This window comes from Heptranchias perlo, chromosome 8 (assembly GCF_035084215.1).
Source record: "Heptranchias perlo isolate sHepPer1 chromosome 8, sHepPer1.hap1, whole genome shotgun sequence".
NCBI classification, from domain to species: Eukaryota; Metazoa; Chordata; class Chondrichthyes; order Hexanchiformes; family Hexanchidae; genus Heptranchias; species Heptranchias perlo.
In genome coordinates this window covers 68315176-68330879 of record NC_090332.1, presented here as the reverse complement: position 1 = coordinate 68330879, position 15704 = coordinate 68315176, and the positions used below count along the sequence as shown (strand labels likewise).

The window sequence follows — 15704 nt, the reverse complement described above, 5'->3', positions numbered from 1 at the left end:
TTCCTCAAGGATACGTCCTCGGCCCAACCATTTTCAGATGCTCTCTGCCTCATGCCTCTTTTGCATGAATGTCCTGCCTTGGAGCCTGAATGTTGTGCGCTTCCCCTCTGGGGATCCTTCGGGGAGGGAGACCCTGTACCACAGACCCTCCCTTTGTTTTGTTCCTATGCTTTGCACCCAGAAACTGCACACCTTTTGGGTGCCAAGGAAAGTAAAATCACACATATACGTCTACCGTCCTTCATATTATCCAATTTGTTTATTTTATTGACATGTATGGTACTTGTCTCACGTGTCTGACTGCTGCTTCTCCCCACCACAGGAGGCTGCATGCACATGAAATGTCCCAGGCCTTCTTGCCAGTTTCAATGGTGTTGGTTGTGCAGCAGGGAGTGGAATCGCGACTGCATGGGAGACCACTGGTTCGAGTAACCTGAACAAGAAGGGAAGAGGCCAAAAAAACACAGAACTTCAGGAAACCATTTTGAATTTATTAGTGACCAGAGATAGGCGGAAGGTTTGGATTTGACCAAGCCCTTTCATGTACTGTGCCACAATGCATGAAAATCAGCAGCTTTTCCATTTTTTCACGGGAGGATGATTTGCATAGAATTACATAGAATGTACAGCACAAAAACAGGCCATTCGGCCCAACTCGCCTATGCCAGTGTTTATGCTCCACACGCGCCTCCTCCCACTCCTACTTCATCTGACCCTATCTGCATATCTTTCTATTCCTTTCTCCCTCATGTACTTATAAAGCTACCCCTTAATTGCATCAATGCTATTTGCCTCGACTACTCCATTTGGTAGCAATTTCCACATTCTAACTACTCCCTGGCTAAAGAAGCTTCACCTGAATTCCTTATTGGATTTATTAGTGACTATCTTATATTTACGTCCTCTAATTTTGGACTTCCCCACAAGTGGAAACATCTTCTCTACGTCTACCCTATTGAACCCCGTCATAATTTTAAAGACCTCTATTAGGTCGCCCTCGGCCTTCTCTTCTAGAGAAAAGAGCCCCACCCTGTTCAGTCTTTCCTGATAGTTATAACCTCTCAGTTCTGGTATCATACATAAAAATGAATGTATTTTAAGTGTATATATAAAGCTATCGGTGCAGATCCAGATAAAACGTGACCCATAGTAAGTGAAAATTTGATCCAAGATAGCATTTTAGTGAGATCGGTACTGTTGAGAACCACAGGGTAGAGATAAGAGCAAGGACGTCATGAGGCATTGAGAGTGTCTGTTTAATCCAGTGTTTTATACAGTACTTCTTCCATCTCAGCTGCATTTCTTCCATATTTAAATAATAATTAAATACTTTTTGTACCAAACTGTGGAGTGAAGATAAGCAGGTCAACATTCTGACTCTCACCTTCAATTCATTTGTACAGAATAGACATTTATTTATTACTTCAGTGTGAAACAATAGAAATGTATTTTCAAGTAATCTGATCAATCTCACATGCACACACATTTAAACAGGACTTATAAACCTTTCTTCCACTGATTCACAATATGCAGCTGAGCTGATGGAGTTGTACACTGGCTTTTTCCTCACATTTGCGCTGCAACAGCCTAAACAAGTGACCTGGTTTTGAATAGTCTTTGAACAGAAACAGGTTTCAGTGTGAGGAATAAACTTCCCGACAGTGTAGTGGAGGCCGAAACTCAGAAATCATCTAAAAAACAATAATGGGAGAATGTGGGATCTCTCTGGATCAATGAATTAATATGAGCCCAATGGCCTTCCAGGTGCGTAATTATCTTGTGATCTTGTGACTAGCTTCAGCCTTTTAATTTATAATTGAGCGATAAAAGCTTTCTGCATCACAGTAATTCTCACTCAGCGCTAAAGGATCAGGTTTGGGGGAGGTTTCTTCATGCTGCTTTTGAAGTGCGTTAAACTGTTCTATACTGACTTCACATGGCTCTACTCTCAGCAGATCTGTATCTTATTAGTGCTGTAAATCACAGGTTGAAGTGGGTTCGGTGTTTGTCTATATCAGGGGGGTCAAACGCACAATCCACGGGTCAACTCCGGCCAGCGGAACAGTTTCATCCGGCCCACGGAACAGTTTCATCCTGCTTCCCAGGCAGCAGTCATGATTATTTTCAGACAATCCTTTGTGCTGGGGTTATTTGAAGGAGCAAGCAGACTTAAAAAAAGATGACTCCTAGGAGGCCAAGGCAAACCTCTACAGTCCTGGCTAATGAAACGTCCAACCACTTAAATGGCTGCTGCGGCCCTTTAAATGGATGTAGCAGCACCAGGCGTCACCTCACCCCTCCCCCAATCTGTGAGCTTCCACCTACAGGCAGACTGAATACTGGAAGCCCACCTTGAATCCACAATGAGGCCCAGAAATGGAAGTTAAAGCGGGAATGGCTGCACAGAGCTTGGGTGGGCACAAAGCTGGCTGTGCATAAGGTTGCCAACTATGATTGGACATATTCCTGGAGGTTTTATCACATGACCTCTCACCTCCAACCCTTCCACCCATTCAAACAGCCTTTTTTTCCTATCTCCAATATTTTTATAATTAGCAAACAAAAATGTTCAGGAAAATGAAAAAACACACTATTTTTTGAATGGCCCGAAGATTTTTACCCAGGTTACTTGCAGCAGTTTCCAGGATACAAGTCATTGGACAATCCATGCTGTTGGCTCTAAGTTATGACTGAAGTACTGGGTGTAAATTCCTACAGTAAGTTTAGATATGTTTTAGATATGTTTCAGATAAGTTAGACATATTTCTCAATCAGCAAAGTTGGGTATCAACACTTAATGCACTCGCGTTACATTCCCCTGCACACTGTTTTTAGGCAGATGTTAGCCATTTAAACTAAAGCAGATTAACTCCTGCCTGATATTAATGCACAGAGGAATGCAATGTGAATGCACTAAGCATTCATACCTTGATCTTTACCAATCCAAAAACAGACCCCGAACAGCTGCTGCAATATCTAGAAGAAATAGTTGGTAGAATCATTGGGCCAGTTGTTTTGAGAATTAAGCATGAGAAAACACAGCTTAATGAGTCTGAACATGTTGAGCCTTCCCAAGTAATTAGGTATAGTTACATGCAATGTTTTAACAATGTAATTTTGAAGTTTATTCAAAGTATGTACTGTACAAACATAAATTCTTTCATTCTCCTCCATTATTACTCCTAAAAACACCAGAACGGTGTAATTAAGAATGACGAATTCTGTATGACATCTATTTTGAAAATGGGTCAGTAACAAGATGTCAGTGTGATATAACAAGTAAAATTGTCTGAAAAAGTATCTTCTGCTTCAAAGTTTAGAGTATTGAACATTCATTTCGCTCCTTCCTCAAACCTTCATGTGAGGAAGAATGAAAGATTTATAGGCATGTTACATGTTTTATGGGGACTCTTTTACCAGTGTCTCATTTACTGGGAGGAAAACTGCATGGGTCATCTTAATGCAGCAAAAAAAGGACCTATTAGGTGAATGACAACCACCCACCATCTGGAACATTTGAGGCAATCTCTCAGTTGTAAGGGTACTTACCTCTATTGCTTTCTCCATTCCTTTCCTTTTTCTCCCTGATCACCCTGGGCCACACACCAAGTGTTGGTGAGGGCCACAACAACAACTTGCAGTTAAAAGAAAGAAAGAGCTTGCATTTATATAGCACCTTTCTTTACCTCAGGACGCCCCAAAGAGCTTTACAGCCAGTGAAGTACTTTTGAAGTGTATTCACTGTTGTAATGTAGGAAATCTGGCAGCCAATTTGCACACAGCAAAGTTCCACAAACAACGAGATAATGACCAGATGATCTGTTTCAGTGATGTTACTTGAGGGAACTCCCTTGCTCATCTTCAAATAATGGATGTAAATCAGGGCCTTGGTTCAACATCTCATCAGAAGGACAGCACCTCTGACAGTTGAGCACTCCCTCAGTACTGCACTGGAGTGTCAGCCTAGATTATGTGCTAAAGTCTCTGGAGTAGGGCTTGAACCCATGACCTTCTGAAGCAGAGGCAAGAGTGCTACCACTGAGCCTCCGCTAACACTTACATATCATTATATAGTGCCTTTAATGTACAAAACATCCCAAGGGACTTTACAAGATAGTAAGAAGAACGGAAGACCGAGCTGGAAAAAGAGTTTAGGAGAAGTGATTGAAGGCTAGGGTGAAAAGATGGGTTTGAAGAAGGTTTTTGGACCAGGGAGAAGTAGAGGCAGAGAGGTTTAAGGCGGGAATTCAAGACAGCTCGGCCTCAGAAGCTGAAAGCTCTGCCACAGTAGTGGGGCAAAGTGAAAAGGGGGATGCACAGGAAGTCAGACTTGCAAGACTGGAGATGCGGGAGGCAAAGTGAGCCTTGAGGAGAATGCATAGGTGGATCAAGGTGAATATGATAATGAGGATTTTAAATTTAATGCTTTGGCGGACAGGGAGCCAGTGTAGATGGGAATATTGGACAAGCGGGGATTAGTGCAGGACAGGACAAAGGCAACTGCAGTTTGGACAAGTTGGAGTTAATGAAACATGGACAAAGGGAGGCCAGCAAGGAGGGCATTGGGACAATCAAGCCTGGAAGGTGACACAAGCATGGATAAAGGTTTCAGACAGATAGGCTGAGGAATGAACGGAGGCAGGCAAAGTTGCAGAGTTGGAAGTAAGTGGTATTGATGATAGAGAAGACATGGGGCTCCATTTTAGCACCCGCTATTGGGTGCGTTCCTGGCGGGGGGGCTCCGAAAATCGGAGAATCCCGGAGGGGGTCGGGAGCCCGACTCCAACCCGCCCACTTCTGGGTTCCCCACAGACGCGCCAAAGTGCGCGCGCAACCCCCGCATGTGGGACTCCCACTTAACAATATTTATCTAGCTATTTCAAGTCATTAACAGACCTGATTAAGGGAATATGTGAGGAGGGGTGGGATTTTAGAAACAACTGGGACTGTTTCCCATACTGGGGGAAACACTCCCAGTTGAAATGGACGTGTTGCAGCCATCAGCCTGTGGCAGCTGCAAAGGTCCATTTGACAGGTGTGGTGGGGAGACCCTCACTCATTGCAGGAGGCCACTCTGTCACTTGGGACAAAGTTTGGCCTCCACCACCCTCCTCCTGACAATCAAATTCATCAACTTGCACACTTACCCTGGGGTCCAGAGACATGTACCTACCTTGCGGACCCCCTCAGATGTACATCTTCCGGATGGGGGCCACCATAGCTGCAGTCATGACCTCCTCGGAGGGCGAACAGCATCACCAGCCTCCCTGGCCAAGCCGTCCACCTCTGACACGTGGAGCTCCACAACAGAGTGCTGTGACACTTCCACCTGCACAGCAGGAGGGAGGGCTACCGCGGAGAGAGATGCGTCGCAGAGGGCACTACCCTCGCCACAGGGTCTACAGACCGAGGCTCAGCTTCCTGGACCTCTCTGAGCAGCAGTGCACAAGGAGGCTCAGAGTCACTCGACATATAGTCGTGGACATCTGCAGCCTCCTTCATGCCGAGCTGCTCCTGGCTGGCCCAAGCACCATCTTCTTACCTGTCGCTGTCAAAGTCACCACTGCCCTCAACAACTTCTCCTCCGCATCCTTCCAGGGTGCCACCGGGGACATCGCTGACGTCTCTCAGTCATCTGCACAAAAGAGCCCTGCAAATACACCTACACCCACTTTGCAGTGACACAATGGGTGGCATCAGGTGTGGGTCTTCATTGTGATCCTCAAGAAAGGGCATTATTGCACAAACCAGACAAGATTCGCAAAGACGTGGCAGTAGTGGTGCCAATATAATATGTGATGTGAGTTGCTCAGAAATCAATAGAAGTAAAAACCATGACAAACCCTCAAACACCCTTGTGCATCCCCTTCATGCTCACAACACATTTGCCTTACGCTTCCTACTGCACATATGTGATGCATGCCCTGTGGCTGCAGCACAGGTAGTGGCAGGTTGAGTGAGGCTGACTGTGAAAGAGATGCACGAGAGGGTGAGTATGAGATAGAGCCATGAGATTGTATGAGGATTGGGTTGAGTGGTAGTGGCGGGATGAGTACTAGCGAGATGAGTACGTGCAGGTAAGATGAGGATGAGGTTTGAGTGGGTGTGAGGGGTGATGTGACAGAGTAGTGTTGGCAGTGCAGAAGGAGATGTGGGGTGGGGGCGGTGATGTGGCAGACGGAGTGTAGGAGAATGATTAAGTGTACTCACTTTGGCTGACCTACTTAGGTCATTGCAGCGCCTCCTGCACTGTATGCAGGTGGGCGATATGTTGGTGGTGCAGGTGACCTCCTCTGCCACCTTGAGCCAGGCCTTCTTGGTGGCAGAGGCAGGCCGCTTCCTCCCGCCCGCCGGGGGGAAGATCTCTGTCCTCCCCCTCCTCCTCACCCCATCTAATGATACCTGGAGTGAGGCATCATTAAACTGGGAGCAGCCTTTCCTCTGGGCTGCTGCATGCTGTATTTTTTCCTATTTGTTGCAGCATCTGTCAGTGGAGGACTGCCCCTTTAAATAGAGCTCCTCCAGCTGACAGACCTTACTGCGCATGCGCAGTCCGCCCAACGCGCACCTCAACAGTGGGGAACCCGGAAGACCAGGTAAGTGGATCCAATTAGGCTGCGATTGCGCGCGGGGCAGACTGATTTCGCCGGGCGCGTTACCCACGCGCCCAATAGCCCCCCGCCACGAACCCGCAGCCCTGGTAACATCGAGCCCATGGAGTTTGAAGCTCAGTTCAGGGTCAAACAGGTCTTGTTGAGCCTGAGTGAGAGGCCAGGGAGGGGGATGGTACCAATATCAAGAGAGCAAAGTTTGTGGCGGGCACATAGAGTTCTGGATGACGAATATCAGGCGGCCTGGAGGCTCCACGAAAATAACTTTTACACTTACCTGTAAAGGCCTCCACTTCTTGCCCGCCAGGTTTGACTGAACGAAGGGTGTGAAGCGGGCGCTCCACCCAGTAGGCCATTAAAATGGCTGCAGGGTTCTATGTAAAATGGCTGCAGAGTTCTATGTGCTCATGAGGCTCCCGCCTGAGTCGGGTGCCTCAACCGCCCAAATAAACAGCAGCATTAAAATGGATGGTAAAGGAGCAGTAAGTGCCCTGCTTCGAAGGAGGTAAGCTCCGAAAGCTTGTGATTTTCAAATAAAACTGTTGGACTATAACCTGGTGTTGTAAGATTCCTTACATTTGTCCACCCCAGTCCATCTCCGGCATCTCCACATCATGTTTCTGCCGGCAGGGAGTTAAAACTCCCCCTTTGATAACAGGTTAGCAGGTCCTCTGGTCGTCATTTTCTCTCCCTGAACTTAATGCTTGTTGGGAGGTGAGTTGGAGCAGCCAAGGGCAGTTCTCCCTCTCTGAGTGTTTGCTTCTATTTGGGAAACACTTCGCCTCCACTCACCACCTCCCCACAGTGACATGGCTGAAATGGTGAGTTCACCAGCTATGGTGAGGAGGATTGTGAATATGAAGCCATGTTCACCATTCCATCGCACTGTGTGTTGGATCCAATACATTACATCCCGACTGTCCCCATTTTATAAAATCTTTGTAATATGTTGACAATGCAATAAAATCACAAAAGTGTAGTACCATTGCTGTGAAATGCTTTTTAAAATGGTGTCATTTGCTTCTTCATGCCCTCTTAAATGGGTGTCTTTGATTCATTCACACTACGTTATTTGACCTTCTTGTTCCTTGGCTAAGCAAATAAACATTATATGAAGTAATTTGCGATCAGCTTTTTTTGATAAGTTTATCTAATTCATTTTCTTGTCTTAACCCATGCTATGAAAGGTGCAGTGTGATGTTAGGGAATAGTTTAACCAGTAGGCTTTCTGTGAGCTCAAAGGAACGTCCATATATGTTGATAAATTCTGAAAATTAGTTCATGACCTTGCCAGAGGATGGTAAATATGATAAGGAGATCTATGAGGAGGGGGAAGAACTATAAAAGTCAAGGTAAAATGTCAATTGCACCAAATGAATGCAAGAATATGATTGCTATAGTTTCCCCAAGGATGAGAGTCTTGGTCATCATCTTATCCATGGGTGCCATTGGTGGCATTCTATGATTGCACTATAGGAGTTGCACATCTATAATGTGACACAAGCCCTGACAATTTGTATCCTTCGCTCTTCTCCCAAGATAGAGCACTCAGCCACGTAGCGCCTTATTTGGCAGCCTGGTGCTAAAAGCGAGGAAAAGGTACTCAATGAGCTGCAGAGAGGTTTGAAGATCAGCTAAGGTTGAAATTCATTACTATCTAATTGGCAGTCCCAATGATTAGCTACAGAGGTTACTACGTATACAATATTTGAAAAGGGCAATATGTACAGGACTCATATTCATGCAGAGAAGCAGTGGGCTGACAATGTGATCCCAGCATCTCTCCACATCAGATGGTAGCTGTGCCTGCTAGATTGCCAGCTGACCTTCGCCCATGAAGCGAGGTCAGCTAATTAAATACTTGGATGGCCAACCCAGCGCATGGAGCATGGTGCACTGGGAGAGTGCCATGGGGGCGAATTATCTGGTGCCAGCAACTATTAAAGAGCTGCGGCAGCCAATTGGTGCACAGCAAGATCCCACAAACAGCAATGTGATAATGACCAGATAATCTGTTTTAGTGATGTTGGTTGAGGGATAAATATTGGCTAGGACACCGGGGAGAACTTCCCTGCTCTTCTTCAAAATAGTGCCATGGGATCTTTTTAAAGGGCAGACGGGGCCTCGGTTTAAAGTCTCATCCAAAAGACTGCACCTCCGTCAGTGCAGCGCTCCCTCAGTACTGCACTGCAATTTTGGCCTAGATTTTGTGTTCAAGTCTCTGGAGCGGAACTTGAACCCGTAACCTTTATGACTCAGAGGCGAGAGTCACTGAGCCACAGCTAACACCTAATTGAAGTTTAGGGTGTTTGGTCAGAAGAACTTTGACCAAACACATGATTTCAAAATTTGAAAATTGCAAAAAGAGCTTCTTCACATGTTGACTTACGGGACAGATTGCTGCCTGGTACAGTGACCTCAAAATCTACACTGAGGCAGAAATTGCCTGGAGTGGTGACGCAATGGTTACCGTTGCCCCTTCGGTTCAAATTAATGAACTTACTTACGCGGGCTCTTTGGCATCAAATTGCTTAAATGGGAACCTGAAATAAATGATGCAATATCTCCCTGACTTCTGAGCAGCGTGTGTTGCCACGAATGGAAAAGTCTATGAGAGGAGAAGACATGCCCACAGATTCAGCAGGGAAGAGAAAACAGGCCCACAGATTCAGCGGGGAAGACAAGACACACCCACAGATTCCAGATTCAACCGGGAAGAGAAGACACGCCCACAGATTCAGCCTGCATTGCTCAAAAAGGTAAGCAGACTTCATTCATTGAAAGTTAGTATTCTAACTCTGTATATAATTGTAAATAAAAAATTTTAAACTTTTTACAAAAAGCCAAAGTTAAATGAACAGTTTATAAAAAGTAAAGCAAATTTAAATGAACAGCTTTTAAAAAGGAGTGCAAAATAAAATGGTGTTTTTGAAAAGGCATTAATCCAGCTGCACTTACTCACAGAAAAAAGATGGCACAGCAATAGATTAATGACAAGAAGAGATGTAACAAATTTTGTGTTGAAGACCTCTGCAGACTCCTCGATGAGGTGAAGGCGAGGCGTCAGGGGCTTCTGGGGAATGGGAAGTTCAGGGCGCCGCAGAAAGTCAGCATTTTGGCATGGAAGCAAGTGGCACAGGTTCTGAGCGCTAACTGCACGGTGCCACGGAGAGTGGAACAGTGCCTCAAAAAATGTAATGATTTAATGCGATCGGCTAAGGTTTGTAGAGATGATGACTGTGGAAAAGACATCATCGCTCAACAAGCGAGACGAATGATGGTTGGTGAGAGCGGTAAGTACTTTGACTCTCTCACCTCCATGAGACAGGAAATCAAGGACACTGGCCAGAACATTAGTGCCCAACTGGCAAATATTCACCAGGCTCTTTTACATTTCATTGAGTTGAATGCGAGCATGGCTGTTTCACCTGACGACCATGACACCCCATGTGCCACCTCTCACCGCAGACACAGCACAGGCCCATGAGCCAGGAGCTCAGCCTCCACCTGACGCTACTTTTACCCAGCTCCAAGCTCTCTGATTACAGCTATTTGACAAGACACAGAAGTCGCACCCATGGCACAAAAGGGGCCAGCTCGCAGGGAGGGATGAGGACCAGGAGGAAATAGGGTGCCTCTTTCCTGCAGAGTACACCTCCTCTTGCTCAGACTTTGTCACAGTGACCCTCAGACACGCCTTGAACGGGGGAGTCTGTTAATTTTTTGCTAGCTGTTGTTATTCAATTATTGGTGTTTTGTTATATCATTTTTGTTGTTGCTGTCCTTAATTCTTAGTCAGGAGTCACTTGTAACTGTTTGAAAATTTTTATTATATAAACCTTGTTAACATCACAACTGTTTCCAAAGTAGAAAATGACTAAACTAACACAATTTTTATTTAAAGTTTTGCACTACACACCTCAATGTTTATCTAAAGTTTTGCAATAAATAACTACCTCAAAATATTTATATGAAGTTTTGCAATAAATAACTACCTCAAAATGTTCATACAAAGTTTTGCAATAAATAACTACCTCAAAATGTTCATATAAAGGTTTGCACTCATTTTTAGATGCTGCAATAAAAGTTTGCTATTTCACTTTCAATCTTGCTTGTCCTGTTGTCTGCTTTGCTGGGGAGGGGGAGAGGAGGCATTTTGCCACTTTCACCAATGTCTAAAATCATGAGCCACCAGCTGCTGTCTCGCCGTCTGCCCGTTGCAGCCATGGTTTCCTCAGGGGGGGCCACCAACCATGACCCCAGCGACATCCCATCCATTTCCAGCAGCATCTCATCTGTCTGGTTAAAGGTCAGTCCTTCCTGCAGGGCAAAGTTGTGCAATGTGCAGCAGACCACCACAATCCTCGGCACTTTGACAGGCGCATGCTGCAAAGATCCCCCCGACCAGTCCAAGCACCGGAAGTGTGATTTCAGCACCCATATTGTCCTCTCCATTACTTGGCTTGTGGGCACGGTTGTACCACTCCTGTGCTGCATTGTTGGTCCTGCAGTAGGGTGTCATCAGCCACAGCTTTAGCGGGTAGTCCTTGTCACTTAAGATCCAGATCCTTGCCGCATTCCAGTGAAGGAATCATGCAAGTCTGAGTGTCGAAGGACGAAGGTAACATGAACACTTCCCTTGCGATCTGCATTGACATTCATGATCTGCAGTTGGGCATCACAAAGGATCATCACATTTAACAAATGAAACCCTTTCCTGTTGATGTATGTGATAAGTGCATCATTGGGTGCCTTCAATAGCACATGGATTCCATCCACACCCCACTGCACTTTGGGAAGCCAGCGATTCTGTGGAATGCGGTAGACCTCTCCCTTTGCTGCGCTGGGGACATGTCAAGGCTGATGAACTCAGAAGCCCTGCAGAATATGGTGTTCGTGACCTGCTGAATGCAGACTCTTGCAGCATTCAGGGCGATGTTGTACATGCCTGCCTGAAATGACCTCGCATGCATGGAACTTGAGGGCTGTGGTTACCTTCATGGCCACTGACAAGGCCCTGTAGGAGATAGAATGTGGCTGAAGGTCCTCTTGTAACATCTCACAGAGGCGGCCGATTGCCTCCTTACTAAAACGAAGTCTCCTCACACATAGCTCTTCTGATAACATCTCGAAGGACAGCCTCTCCCTGTACACTCTCTTGGGTGGGTAATGGTTCCTCCTGATGAGTCTACAAGCATGGCACCTGACTCTTTTTTGTTTGCTGCGTCTCAAGTCCGTTCTGTACAGTACATAAAAAAGCAGTGGGATCCAGAGTAGTGGAAAAGGCATTTTGTTTTACCTACTCCTTTTTCCCCATACAGGCCTCTTTACACACTTCCAGGATTCTTGAAGTCACATAAATCTGAAAAGAAATTGAAAATTCTGACACACGGCTCTCTCAGACTTTCTAAACAACTCCCTAACAGCTAAAAAGCTCCTTCCGGCCAAATCCTGGCTTCATTAATAATGCGAGAAATTTAAATGGCTGCAGGCCAGGTTCCTATCGCCAGTTCAGAGCAGCCCTGATTTTTAATGTGTATTTTAGTTCATACTTACTGGTTTCCAGAAGCAAGTTGATGTTGGTTCAATGATTTCATTGATTGCAGCGTGCGCTGCCCCTTTAATTCGAAGTTCTCATATCACCGGCGAACAAGGAGGGCCAAGCTCCGGATTTCCACGTTTCACTGTGCACGTGCAAACTTGCTCCTCAATTTCGCCACTAAGAATGGTGAGCGCTGTTGAGCTCACCATTCCTTTCTAAGCAATTTCTGGGCCATTATATCACAAGGGAGCGCAACAGGACACTCCACACATTTAAGAAAGAACAAGGTGCTGAAATGGGAAAACGGTAGGGTTGGTTTTATGAAAGAATGCGATCAAATGGGTCAAAGGACTTTCTTGATCTGAATCTATCTTGTGATCTTGGTAACAAAGTAGGGTTATGACAAAATATAGCAGTTTCTGGCTCTTTCCCAAGACCTCCTAACTGTAGAATTTCCTTCCTACTCCTGTCTATCATTCCTCTTACAAAATCTAAGCTTTTAAAACCCAAGCTCGATATAGTTTAATCAGTATTTCCTCATTTACCTTATCTTATGAACGTACCAGAATGACAGGCAGGAAAAGACCAGTTGGTCCACCATGCCTGCCCCTCATTCATGATGGCTGGAGCATCATGACTAGACACAACCAATAGTCCACCCCCCCCCACCACCACAACTTCCCACACACCTCCCCCACCCTCGCAGCCATGTAATCTCCTCGGAGAGGCAAAAGACAAGAGGCAAACCCAGGGCCAGTAGGAAAAAAAAATACTCTGGACAATTCCTCTCCAACCCTTTCAGGTGATTGAAAGCACTTCAGGAGATCACAGGGACCAAGTGTTATCTGTGAAGCCACTTATCTTCTCTTTCATATGTTTCAACCTTAGTGGTGTTCTGCCTTCTGAGCCTGAACCTTTACAGTCCTGCTTCCCTGATTGGTTTTAATGAACCCCCATTGGAAAATTTGCATGTCTAGACATCGAGGGAAGAGGTAGATTTCCACTGTTGTCTACGTACAACAAAATCATAAGCATGTGTCTCAAGAACATGTTTATGCCTTTGCTATAAGTAGCAAACAACGTAAATCTGTGCCCTGGGTGAGGACAGGATCAGGCTTACCTCCATGAAGAATGGCCGCAAGGGAGAGCTATTGTGGGGTGGTCAGTACTTGTGGAACTGTACTCCTGTATGAGTCATCACCTTCTGGATTGCAGGGAAGAAAACTAGTACAAAAAATTAAAGTGAATGGATTGCCCAGTATCTCTCTGTATTTTGTGTAAACCTCCTTCAATTTGGAGTTCTCACTGGGGTGGTCAAAACCTTCATTAAATACTATGTTTGTGGTAGGACTGAACATTCATTCTCAACCACTTCCTAGGTGCAGCACTGGAGAACTACAGCAGGAAACGGTCCACCAATATAAACAGAAAAAGTGACTCCCGAGCAATGCTCCACCATTAACTCACAAAGAAATGTTAGATGATGACTATAGCTTTATACGATACCAGTGCTTAATGTAATGTAACATGAACATGGCAATATTCACTATCACTGATAACAAACTTTTGTACATTTTACATTTAACAAAAAAAACACATTTGTGCAAGTTGCTGTTACTTAATTTTACTTGTCAGTTTTGAAGGGAATCACTTGTCAGTTTATCAGAACCACAGTATGAATTAAGTTTACTGGTTCCATATTGTCTTTAGTGCATTTTATAATCCTGGAACCTAATTAGACCTGCTATAGAAGAGGAGGCCTTGAATGGGACTAATAAGAGGAGGCCTCACCTGCTTTGTGACACAGAGGGGAAAAATCATCTGGGGTTAGGAACTTAGGACATAGGACCAGGAGTAGGCTATTCAACCCCCTCGAGCCTGTTCCACCATTCAATTAGATCATGGCTGATCTGTATCTTAACTCCATTTGCCCGCCTTGGTTCCCTAACCCTTAATACCCTCACCTAACAAAAGTCTTGGATTATTCCTGTGGGCAGTGCCAGATATTGAAGTTTCTGGCATTGCTTCCTTCTCTCTCTCTGCAGCATCTTTTTTGCTTCATGCATCTGTGAAAATAAGAGGAATGAGAAATGTCTTGCGTTTCCATCCGTCCACTTTTGTCTTCCTGTAAGAGTCTCAACAACAACAACTTGTATTTATATGGCACCTTTAACATAGTAAAAACATCCCACGTCACAGAAGCATAATCAGACAAAAATTGACACTGAGCCTGAGAAGCAGATGACTAAAAACTTGGTCAAAAAGGTAGGATTACGACTTAATGAAGGAGAGATGCGGAGAAGTTTAGGAAGGGAATTCCAGAGTTTAGGGCTTAGACAGGTGAAGGCACAGCCGCCAATGGTGGGGCGAAGAGAGTGAGGGATACACAAGAGGCCAGAGTTGGAGGAACTCAGAGTTATAGAATCATACAGCACAGCAACAGGCCATTCGGCCCATCATGCCTGTGCCGGCTCTTTGAAAGAACTAGCAAATTAGTCCCATTCCCCTGCTCTTTCCCCAAATTTTTCCTTTTCAAGTATTTATCTAATTCCCTTTACTATTCAATCTGCTTCCACCACTCTTTCAGGCAGTACGTTCCAGATCATAACAACTAGCTGCTTAAAGAAAATTCTCCTCATCTCACTCCTGGTTCTTTTGCCAATTATCATAAATCTGTGTTCTTTAGTTACTGACTCATGTGCCAGTGAAGACAGTTTCTCCCTATTTGCTTTTCAAAATCCCTCATAAGAGAGTTGTAGGGCTGGTGGAGATTACAGAGATAGGGAGGGGCGAGGCCATGGAAGGATTTGAATACAAGGATGAGAATTTTGAAATTGAGCTGTTGGTGGACCAGGAGTCAATGTAGATCAGCGAGCACAAGGGTGGATGGGTGATCGGACTGTGTTTGGGTTAGAATACGGGCAGCAGTTGAGCTCTAGTTTATGGAGGGTAAGTATGCCGCTTGGATTTTAACTCTTGTTCCATGTGGTTTCCGCTGGGTGGAGGGAGTTAAAATTCCCCGTTATATTTCCAATGATTTTGCAAACATTTTGTATACATTATTGAGATAGGCCAACCAGGCAACCTATTTAAATTGTGCTAATGTATCACATTTGCTACATTCAGTGCTCCCTAAAATTTCCTAAAAATAGAAGTTTAAAATTTTAAATACATCCCTTCAATTGTATTGTTATTTTTTTTGTCATTCAGTGTGTGATTTTGGTTCCAAAGTCACACTAAAATGGGAAATGATCCATTTTGAAATTTTGCAGCACGTGTAACAAAAGGGAAATGAATCAGAATGCTTTGTATCTTGAATGATGTACACGCTCTGTAATTTGATGTTTCACTATGTTTGTGCAAAGGTTCTTGTTTTATGCTGGGGTTCCTGGACAATAGGAACTCTATACAGCCAAATCTTGCTGGAATGGGGCATCTGACGGCGGACACCATTAGTTAGACTTTTCCCTGCACCCTTCAGCTCTAAAATTTTTTGCCCTGTACTTTGCTGGAAGTGCGAGCTGATAACGACACAGTGAGGACAATGGGGC

General features: G+C 44.9%; 1 protein-coding gene across 1 annotated transcript in view; it reads left to right on the top strand.

Annotated features, from left to right (window-relative positions):
- Positions 1 to 7731, top strand: part of prkn (parkin RBR E3 ubiquitin protein ligase) — a 1016703-nt gene extending 1008972 nt beyond the window's left edge. Inside the window, exon 12 of the mRNA XM_067989235.1 lies at positions 323 to 7731. Within this exon, the coding sequence (XP_067845336.1) occupies positions 323 to 432 (110 nt within the window). The 3' untranslated portion in view covers positions 433 to 7731. The remainder of the gene's footprint in view (positions 1 to 322) is intronic.
- The last annotated feature ends 7973 nt before the right edge of the window (positions 7732 to 15704 follow it).